This window comes from Mustela putorius, unplaced genomic scaffold (genome assembly GCF_011764305.1).
Source record: "Mustela putorius furo isolate JIRA1106 unplaced genomic scaffold, ASM1176430v1.1 tig00003836_pilon_pilon_pilon, whole genome shotgun sequence".
Lineage (NCBI taxonomy): Eukaryota > Metazoa > Chordata > Mammalia > Carnivora > Mustelidae > Mustela > Mustela putorius.
The window spans coordinates 6,935,291-6,946,581 of NW_025421989.1; the positions used below are offsets into that span (position 1 = coordinate 6,935,291).

Sequence of the window (11,291 nt, forward strand, 5' to 3'; positions counted from 1 at the left end):
CTTATTGAAATGTATGAGTTGAAATGCATATTTTACCTCTAGCCCTTCTTTCTTAAAGACAATAACTTCGTATCCTAGTGCTTCCTAGTGTTCCCTAGTGCTATCCTGTGCCTGGCACAGGGCGGAAAGACGCTCGGTGCATCTTGGGAGATGTCACCCTTCCTTGAGAAGTCGTCACAAAGGGCGGGGGGTGGGGACTTCAGGCACTGCTGCCCTTGGGGATGGAGGGGGCTTGGTGAAAACCGAAGATGTGGGGGCAGTTAGCCCCGTGCCCTTCAACACCATCACCTGCTCTGTTTATTACACACAGAAAGCCTTGTCATCCTCCACTCCATAGGGAGTATAAATAAAGGTAAGTTTATATAATGGAGCGATTGGGCTTTATTACGATCTGTTCTCTACGCATCTGTCTTAGTCTGAGCGCTGTCCTAGGCACCAGGGTAAAGGAAGTGAATACGGCAGATCAGGTCGTCGCCGTCAGCAGCCTATCTTTTGAACCCTTAGCATTATGATATCTCTTTTGAAAAGCACCTTTCCTTTGCATGAATCATGGGGATGCTGAGCAGTGTATGAAGCCTAGTGAATTGCTTTTGGGCCAAACACAGAGACCAGGCAAACATCAGGAGCCCCTGGAATTCTAGACGCTCTAAAGAGGGTAGCTATTTAATTGCTCGTGTCCTGTCTTCCACTGTTCATTTGCAAGGATTTTATTATCTGATTACAGAGGTCACATGTGACTTACAATTTAATTTCTCCATTTACGTTTCTTCCTCCTTTTAAATGTTCGAGAGCTCCTTGAGGATGGAGACTAAGTCTTTAATTCAGTTCAACAAACAGTTATTGAACACATGATCTATTTCATTCCTTTGCGGGGGGGGGGGGGATCGCAGACTCCTCTACATTCATTCCATACTCTTTACAAAAAATCCCTGTGGGAACTGGGGTTTCTTTGAGCTATTTACTGCTCAAGTCTTTTTTTGCCACAGAAGGAAGATTCTGCTTGCCTCGGATTTCTTTTTCCCATCTTTTCTTCCACACTTCCTTCCCCAACATTTGAGTACCGATTTTTGAAAAATTATATCACTTAGTAAATTAAATCAAATGTTGGATGTGCAAGGGAAATTCCCTCTATAAAGAAATTATACAGAGAATTCAATTTTTTTAAAGATTTTATTTATTTGACAGAGAGACATCACAAGTAGGCAGAGATGCAGGCAGAGAGAGAGAGAGAGAAGAGGAAGCAGGTTCCCCGTTGAGCAGAGAGCCCAATGCAGGTCTCCATCCCAGGACTCTGAGATCATGACCTGAGCCAAAGGCAGAGGCTTAACCCACTGAGCCACCGGGGCTCCTGAAAATTCAATCTTTTTTTTTTTTTTTATACTAAGTATTTTATTGTATGCTGCTGCCAGTGTATATAAAACAATTACCCTTATGAAATAGAAATTTATGAATATTCAGAGAGGTAGATGTTAAGGACTGACAAAAGTAAAAGTTTATATAGTATGGCACGTTACAGGGATAAGCTTTTTGTACAGGCTTCAAATTTAGTTCTCCTTTGAATAGTCACTGGTTCATGAAAAGTGGTCTAGAAAACCATCCCAAAGATTCATTTTACTACAAAAAGGAACAGACTTTCTGGGGTCTGAATGGGTTCGTACTTGAAGACACACCAGTTAGCAGGGGGTCGTGCTGGGCATTCTGCAGACAGAATTGTTTCAGATCTGCAGCTGCCTGGGAAACCTTCACGCGGTTGAGCCCGGCTTCCAGCCGAAGCTGTTGAACCACTTTCTTCATAGCGGCAACGCTGGAGGAACCAGACATGGCGCTCTCAGGAGCGGGGCAGATTTTCGTGCGTGCGTGGGTCTGTCCGTTCGTGGGTCCGCCAAAATTCCCAATCTTTTGATTGCACTTTACTCTATCTATTGTAAAGCAGAACTTTTGACAAACCAGATTTGGTTAAAAGAGTAACCTGTTTACATTCAGTTCCAATTCATTTCATCTTTTTAATGTAGAGGTTTTCAGAAGGAGGTTTCTGAGCCTTACCCTACAGCTGCTGCCCAACTTGGTGGAAAGGGAGAGTCAACAATGTGTCAGAGCAACTCAGGAGAGCCGTCAGGAGCACTGCAAAGGGACACTATGCCCCCATCTAAGGAGGAGGAGTTGGAAAGTCAGAGGGAGAAGAGAGACATGGGAAGAAGTCACCAGAGCAAAAAGGAGCTCAGAGGCGCACACCTCATACTCCCCGAGAACACAGAAAATGGTCTTGCCAGATTTGGCCAAGAAACAGTGAAAAGCCACCAAAGAAATGACAATAACAAAACATAGTATACCCTGTTAAATTTGAATTCCAAATAATTCAATCGCGTGGGACATACCTCTGCTAAAAACCTGCTCGTTGTCTATCTGAAATTCAGATTTAAATGGGACTGTTTGATCCGGTGACACTAACCAGAAAGCCACTCAGTGTCAAAGTGAAGAGTTTTTAAAATCATTTGTGTGCATCCACGATTGGCTTTTAGTCTAGCAATAGCCATCCAAAGGCCCATTATCCCAGATGTTGTGAGCTAGGACAGTCGGTTATGTATGACTCACGTGTGGTCCTGTCCTTTGCTCTGGGCTAAGGTGTGTGTCAAATAAAGAATCAAGAAGCATCATGAAAAGAAATGATTGTTTTCCTGGAAGGGAACTTGGCCTTGTTGGTGTCATTGCCCAGAAGCCAGTTCTTTAGAACCAGAAGACTTTCCGGGGGGTGGTGGTGGCAAAGGGCCCTATCCCCAGCCCAGACTAAAGAGGTTGGAGCAGGCAGAGGGTATAGAGTGAGCAGAGAATGAGTCCCCGTGGGTCTGAGCCCAGAGACAGGAATTGGCCCTTGGGACATGCCTGAGGGAGGGTGGGGCACCAGGTGGGGACCGTAGGGCAAATTTGGAAAACTTAAGCTCTATTAATGATTTGGACTAGATCACTATAGGGGGGGTCCTGTTGAGCAGTATCTCTGACCTCTGTCCACTAGACGCCAGAAGCATCTCTGCCACCTCCAGTTTTGACAACCAAAAATATCTCCAGCCATTGCCCCTGGTAGGCAACGTTGCCCCGGGTGAAAACTCCCCGTCCTCTAGAAAGAGAAGCCAAGGAGCCACGGGCAACAACAGGACGGGAACGCATACCTAAGAAGCAAATGGGGCAGGCAGGGATCTGTAGCAAGGAGAGGAGAGTCCCATAACCACAGCAAAATGTTCACCGTTGGGTTATTTATTCCGGAAGCCTGTCGCTCCCTCACCATGTGCACAGCCTGGAGAAATGGCAGCCTGGCCCACAGGATCTCTGAGGACACAGGAGGAAGCTTTAAGAGAAGATAGTCATGACTCAGAAATTGACCACCACAGCTTCTACCTGATCTTCCTGCTTCCACTCCTTCCTGCTGTACTCTCTTCGCCAGTCCCCATGTTAGTCTTTGAAAAAGCAAAAGTCAGACCTCATGACGCCCTACGTAAGTTCTCCAGTGGCTTCCCGCTGTACTCAGGCTGAACCCCAGCTCTTCCCCATGACTTGCCAGGGCCTGTGTGATCTGGCCCCCGCCACCTTCCCCGCTTTCACACTGCCCAGCTTGCTCCTTGATCACGACCCTCAACCACGCTGGCCTGATTGCTGGTCCTACCCCAGGGCCTTTGTTCATGATGTCCCCCTGTCTCATCTACTTACTCTCCACAAGGTCCCTGTTTGAATATCACCTCCTTGAATTTTACCTCCCTAACATGACCTCCCTAGCCAGCCTATTTAACTGGCTAGTTAGCAATCTCTTGCAAAAGTTCTGCTTTTCCCCTTACCATGCTTTTTTTTTTTTTCATAGATTTCATCAGTGTTTATATTTCATTTTTATTACCCATTTATTCATTATATTTATTTATTCATTATATATTCATTTATACTATTCCACATTTCTGTGTTTTGTTATGGACTATATGTGTACAGGGTTGTTTCCTCGCCTCTGTGTGCATTTTCAGGGCTTGTTGAACAAAAGAGTGTCTGGAGCTTGGCAAAGCTAATTACAGAAATGCTGTAAGTAGTCGTGTATGTTTAACCTAAGCAGTCATAAGTGTGGTTAGCATTTCTTGGACATCCTCTGTAATCTCTTTGTGTTTTGAGTGCCACTGGAAAAACGTCAGATCAATACTATTTACAGTTTAGGAGAAAGGACCATATGTCCCCAGATGCCTGGGAGTGTCCCAATTTGTGCCTATTGTTCCAGTGGAATTATTAATAGCACTGTCACTCCCAGGAACACCCTCATTTGCACAGTACACGGAATTCATACAGGGTATGGATGTGTCTTTTAACAAGTACGGCGAGTGAGTAATAGAGGTTGAAGATAAAATGAGATGAAAGGGAGGCTGGGACTTTCAGGCATGGCCTCATGGAAGATTTGGAACTAGAATGGAGCCTGGCCGGATAGCTAGGAAGAAGAAAGGGCTTTTTTGCATGGAGAAAGTCACACGTGCGGAAGGACAAAGATGAGACCGCTACAGTGGTGGGACCCGGCAAATTGTGATGGAAGGTTTAGACAAGAGAACGATCAGAGATAAAATTCGAAGGTGAATAAGAGGCAGAAGGGAATGGCCTAGATTGCAAGGCTCAGGCTTAGGACAGCATCCTGTAGGCGTAACTGTCTGTTGAAGGGGACGAACATGCTCCTATCACTGAAACACAGATTCACATGGCCAGGTTGGAATGTTTGACACTCACTGAAAAAACCATTTCTTCAACACAAATTACTCTCTCAAATCAGCCCCAGATAAGACGGGAGAGAAGATGATACGGGCTTCAGGGAAGCCTAGAGGAGGCAGAGTCGGCTCGTTAACGGCAGCTGTTTCAATAATTAGAACTAAATTCAGCACAATGATTCAATTTAGGTTAACAAAATCAGGTCTTACATTTCACCTTCTTAATAGCTTCCACTCCTGCAGCAAGCCAGAAGAGCTTGGTTTGGGGATAAGTCACTGCCACTCTTGTTTAGGCAACATTAAAACAACAAACCAGAAGAAGAATGTCCCTTCTCGCGCTCTTGAAAAAATAATCAAGTCACCGAGGACTTAATCTCCAACCACTGGAAGAGGGTGGGCATAGCTGACTCATCCACGAAGTGAGGAATTTTTATTGTTCGGCCAAGTCTTAGTTCCAAAATAGGTCAAGAACCTTTTGAAGTCTCATTAAGACAAACAAACTAGTGAAATCCCCCTTTCGGTCAACTTCGCCTCTCTAGAAGCTTTGCTTCTATAAAAAAGGATATTTTATCATTCGGATGCATTTTATTCCACGGATACTTTTTCTAGAGCAGATGGATGGCTCCCCTCTTCTTTGTTGGCCAGACACGAAAGAACACGGCTAACGCAATGAGCTGGCACAGCCTCGGACCGTGGCCCGGAGTTTCCAGTCACAGGTGTTTTTACCGAGACATGGTTTTGAGTTTAAAAGCATCTTTGTTCTCAGATTAACCCTCTGGGTTCCTTTAGAGAAAACCTGCTTTATGAAAAGGAGAAAAAACAAAGGTAGAGCCACATAAAGGCCTGACACCATCTCCACCACAGCAAAGAGGCTAGAGTATGAGGAGTGGGAGAAGTTAACGTAATTGTCACCAGAACTTTGAACTTTGGCTAAGAGTCCTTTGTCTACTTTCTCAAGAAAAGTTGGGGAAGCCAAAGTCCTCTGGTTCTTGCACGTCCATTGCTGTTTGGAATGTTGCATTGCCAAAAAATCATTCTGTCTGATAAATGCTAGAGTGGCCTTTAGATGGCCAAGTCCCATGCACTGAGCTAATGGCCAAGGGGGAACTGAGGAATACAGTCAAAGACAGTGTGGTATGGTTTTTGCAGTGGATTTGTTGTAGAACTTTCTGTTGTTTCACTGTTGGTGATGGGGATAGTGGTGGTGCTTTAGGAGATGGGATGAAATTTAGAGTTCTCTCTGGATAGACATCTTCAACTTGCTCTCCGATAGATTACGAAGATTAAAAAGAGAGGTGGAGGGGGTGCCTGGGTGGCTCAGTGGGTTAAGCCTCTGCCCTCGGCCCAGGTCGTGATCTCAGGGTCCTGGAATAGAGCCGCGCATCAGACTCTCTGCTCAGCAGGGAGCCTGCTTCCTCCTCTCTCTCTACCTGTCTCTCTGCCTGTTTGTGATCTCTGTCTGTCAAATAAATAAATAAAATTTTTAAAAAGAGAGGTGGAATGAAAATCTACACATACGAACATAAACGAAAATGGAATGAATCACCTGTAAGAAGTTAACTCATCTCTTTTTAGGGTTGGTTTCTATTTTATTTCCATTAAAAAGGAAAAAAACCCAAGTTACTGGAGAATAACTACTTGTTTCCCTCAAAATAAAACAGTAGTCCAAAGAGAGCATTCCTACTTAATACGGTGGAATTGACATTCTGGAATTTCCAAGGAGCCTTGCCAGGTTCTTTCGGGATGCAGCTAGCGGAGAGGACTGCCACCATGCTGTGAGGAAGCCCAAGCGAGCATGTGGGGAAGCGCACGGAGAGGGAGGGATGACCAGCCCGCTCCCATAGTCCTGGCCAGCCCAGGCACCGCACGCCTGAGCACCAAGCCTTCGGTGACTCTAGGCCCAGCCTCCATCTGGTAGCCATCACTGACGTGAGACTCCGAGCGCGAGCCATCCGCTGAGGCCAGTCTACCCACAGAACCACAGAGACAGTAACATGCTTTTTAAGGCCACTAAGTGTAGGGTGGTTTGTTGTGGGGTAACAGATCATCACAGCGGTCCCTGAAAGTAACGTCAACTTGCAAATCTGGTGATGACCAGAGGAAAAAAGACACAGAGGTGCTGAGAGACAGGCTTTGCCGCCAGGCAGCTCGGGATTGGCTCCATGGGCGCAAATGCCGGCCTCGCCACTTTGGATACTTACATGCCCTCTCAAAGCCTCAGCGTCGGGGCGCCTGGGTGGCTCAGTGGGTTGAGCAACTGCCTTCGGCTCCGGTCATGATCCTGGAGTCCCGGGATCGAGCCCCATGTCGGGCTCCCTGCTCGGCAGGGAGTCGCTTCTCCCTCTGACCCTCATACTCGCTCATTCTCTCTCTCACTCTCTCTCAAATAAATAAAGTCTTAAAACAAAAACCAACCAACCAAACAAAAAAAAACCCTCAGCGTCTTTCCTATGAAATGTGGATGATGATAATAGTGTGTTTGAATGGTGCTTGCGAGACACAAATACATTCCTACGATGTACATAGCCCACTGCTGATCAAAGGGTGCGCACTGAGCAAATTTCAGCTGTTTTTATTAATAATGAAAATGGCCCATAGAAATCAAAAGGCTTTGCGGGAGAAAAAAGTCATTTGCTTACTGAAATAAATGATCTCCGATCTCTTGGATAATTTGTTCTACTCTTTCCAGTGGGCTCACCTGTTCTTTGGAAAAGAGTCATCTCTAAGATGGTAAACTTGGAAAAGGAGCTGGCACATTCCTAGATCATTTTGCGGGAAATGATGTTCTCCCTTATGGCAGTGAAGAACTTCACGCTCCTTCTAAAAACCCACTGAGAGAGAAGCAAACACAGAAACGAGTCTAAAGGTGTCTGTGGCAAGGTTAACTCCACTGGGCCCTGGGTAATGTACGCTGTACATTCCAGGAATGGGGCTGCCTTGGAAATTTATTATGTGTAACATTTAATAAAGGGAAGAGTTTAACAAAACACCCTGGAGATCTGTGTTCTAATTGAGTATCCGCTTTGATGTGTGACTTAGAGCAAGTCGCCGGAGCTCTGTCTCTTCTTTCCAACTCCTATAAAACGGGATTAGGAGCATTCAGAGCGCCCCCAGACCTTGAAAAATAAAGGGGAGGCAGAGGACCTGAAAATGCCGGTACTTCAAAGAGAACGGCCAGAGGTGTGTAGGATAATACCGTTCGCATCAGGACAAGGAGGAGTCTCTGTGGCTTTCAGGAGGGGCCACACCGGGGCAAGGGGGATGATAATGTCCTAAAGGCGTAGACACCTTCCAGCCTGCTACTTAGTGATGCCAGAACGAGACTAGAAAGGACTACCTTCTATATAACTATCTATCTCTATCTCTACCTATCTATCTATCTCTCTGGCATGAATAGTATATAGCATATGACCCATATACAACCTATACAGTGTAGCCCATACTGCCCATTTACCATATTCAAGTATGCGGACAGGGGGTGTATCATTCAGAAAACTCCGCTTGAAATCGTGCCCACCTGGTTCTGATCAAACACAAGCTTTTAAAATCAGGAGAGCCCATGGTCGACAAAATTCATCCTACAGAATGTGAAGTGACTGGAGGATTTTCCAGTGGACAGGAAGGGCATGTCGGCTGGTCAGAATGACAACAGGGTGTTAACTGCGGAGACCACTAGGCACATTTCACTGGGAAGGACCCCTTTCATTTGGGAGAACTGCCACTCCGAAGCAACTGTTGACAAATACATGGGCTTTTCTCTAGTATTCGTATTGGAATGTCTACCTCTTAAAGTCTCGGTTAGGTCTAAATCCCCTTCGTTGGCATCATAATTCATTCCAAATTGGGCACATTCTTTTGTAGGTTCTCAAAGTCCCGTGTCTCCCCAAATCACATGTGCGGAGCTGGAGAGAATAAAAGGCACTTCCATGTAAAGATTTTACGGAGACAGATTCCTGTTGTATGTTACAGTGAGCTCAGTGGGGGAAAAACAAGACCCATTGAACTCTCCATACAGCATTCAAGGAGCGTTTGTTTCCCAAATGGCCAACTTGGAGAGGAAACTAGGGAGAGGCTGTACATAAGAGGAGAGAGGCAGAGGACTCGAACCCTGGCCACCGTCTTCGTGGGGCCACCAAGACACCCACAGTTTTTGTAAAAGAACTACGTGATGAAGTATGACCAAAAAATCCCCTGGTAGAGGCAAGGGGGCTGTTTTAGCAGATGACCGACCCCGTATTTGACCACCTTTTTTCTTTTCTTAGTCCTCTGACTTTATTACCCTCTCTCCTGTCAGCTCCTTTAAAAACCCTGTCTGGGGTCACAGAACCTCACCGCGCAGTATGTGTGAGGCTCTTTATGGATTTCGGGACATCACTACCTCCAATGTTCCACACACTTGAAGGGTCGCATAACTGAGTCTGTAAACCGTTTCCATAAAGGGTCGGGTTATAAATATTCCCGGCTTTGTGGGCTGTACAGTCTCTCTCAGCTCTGCAGTGTAGCACAAAACCAGCCATTGACAATACATAAAAAAAGAGCGAGGTTTGGTGCCAATAAAACTTTACTCACAAGGGACGCCTGGGTGGCTCAGTTGGTTAAGCAGCTGCCTTCGGCTCAGGTCATGATCCCAGCGTCCTGGGATCGAGTCCCACATCGGGCTCCTTGCTCGGCGGGGAGCCTGCTTCTCCCTCTGCCTCTGCTGCCACTCTGTCTGCCTGTGCTCTCTTGCTCGCACTCTCTCTCTCTCTCTCTCTCTCTGGCAAATAAATAAATAAAATCTTTAAAAAACAAACAAACAAACAAACAAACTTTACTCACAAAAATAGCCCACGGGCTGGGTCTTTGGCCCATTGGCGGGCATTTGTAGATCTTTGCTCCAGACTCTTGCTATTGAAAAGGTGCTCCATCGACCAGCGATCCCCGCATCATGTGGGAGTTTCTTTGTAATGCAGAATTCCTGCCCTAGACCTCCTGGATCAGAACCTGCATTTTCACAAGGCCCAGGGGATGCTTGGGCATATTAAGGGGCAGCCCTGAGCCGAATGGCATAGGGTTTCCTCAGGGAACAAGGCTATGTCGTCCTCTCACTGCTCCTAACATCTCCGCCTCCCTGTCCCACCAGACCACCTCTCAGGCAGAACCCCTAGGTTTTGTTTGTCTGTCTGTTTCTTCTGGGCAGCAGAACAGTCTCATTTGTAACTATTAAGAAGTCTGGTCTGGGGCGCCTTGGGTGGCTCAGTCATTAAGCAACTGCCTTCAGCTCAGGTCCTGGGATCAAGCCCCACGTCGGGCTTCCTGGTCAACAGGGAATCTCCTTCTCCCTCTCCCATTCCCCCTGCTTGTGTTCCCTTTCTCACTCTCGCTCTCTCTTTCAAATAAATGAATAAATAAATAAATACATACATACATCTTTTTTTTTTTTTTTAAAGAAAGTCTGGTCCAATCGAAACTGATACTTCTTTTTTTAAAAGTTTTTTTTTTTTTAAACATATTTATTTATTTATTTGACAGAGAGAGAGAGAAGGAGAGCACGCACAAGCAGGGGGAGCAGGAGGCAGAGGGAGAAGCAGGCTCTCGGCCGAGCAGGGAACCCGATCCCAGCACCCTGGGATCACGAACTGAGCCGAGGGCAGACCCTTAGCCCACTGAGCCACCCAGGCGGCCCGAAAGTGAGATTTCAATAACAGATGCATTCCAAAGGCTCTCAGCTTTCCCATTGCTCCATGTGTCCAGCTTGGGAGCCATAGCGAAACCCATCTTTAGCCTTTCCCTCCTCTGCTGCCCGCAGCTTCTGCCTCCTCCGGGGTCCGGCTGGACAGGGAAGGGAGATCAGGGAGCAGAGCCTTGTCCCGGCCTCGTGCCCTCATGGTCCGGTGTGGGACCCTCACCGGGCAGCCTTGCCGAAGCTGACTCTTTCTCCCGTGCGCTGCGGTGCTTTTGTGGAATGTGGGCCACCCTGTCCCCCGGGACCTCAGGCTCCCCCCAGCTTCCCCACCCCGGCCATCCTCTCTTTCCTTCCCTCACAGCCGCCCTGTGGTGGGGACTTGTCATCCTGGCAGGCGGGTCCTTGGGCGGTCGGCTCTGGGGGGCCACCTTCAGCATCACCAGCTCAGCCCGGGGACAACTTAGCCCCTCTCCCTGCGAGTGCCGGAGGTGTAGTATGTGCCAGCCACCGCAGCTCTGACTGCTCACCTTTGAACTTGCCCAGGCAAGCGTCACACACGAGTCTCTGTGGCCCAGATGCTGGGACAGGGGCAGGATCAGAGTCCCTGAGGCTGGCTTCTACCCCTGCAGCAGGCAGAGGAAGCCTGCTTGCTGCTCTCCCAAAGGGGACCAGAGCAGCCCTGTGACCCTCTCTCTGCGGGCTGCTCCCTTCTCTCAGTGCCCACCCCCTACTCCCGCGTGCAGGCAGGTGGCCGGCAATGAGCCAGGGTCCCAGAGTCTGCGCCGAACCACCTAGCAAATCCTTCCCCGAAGGTCTAGCTCATCTGCTGTCTTCAGCTTCGGGCCCGGGCCACAGACTCCCCCAGAACAGCCTGTTCAAGAGAATTCGTTCCTGTCCCTTTATCCCGA

The 11,291-nt window shown here is 47.5% G+C and overlaps 1 protein-coding gene across 1 annotated transcript; it reads right to left on the reverse strand.

Moving 5' to 3' along the window:
• Window positions 1-1,362: 1,362 nt before the first annotated feature.
• Window positions 1,363-1,877, reverse strand: LOC123394701 (guanine nucleotide-binding protein G(I)/G(S)/G(O) subunit gamma-5). The gene has a single exon (XM_045089206.1). It carries the CDS (start codon window positions 1,819-1,821, stop codon window positions 1,615-1,617), a length of 207 nt encoding a protein of 68 aa, XP_044945141.1. The 5' UTR covers window positions 1,822-1,877; the 3' UTR covers window positions 1,363-1,614.
• Between the last annotated feature and the right edge of the window lie 9,414 nt (window positions 1,878-11,291).

Coding starts and splice junctions, on each gene's coding strand:
- LOC123394701 (XM_045089206.1), bottom strand. CDS start 1,821: ATGTCTGGTTCCTCCAGCGTTGCCGCTATGAAGAAAGTGGTTCAACAG.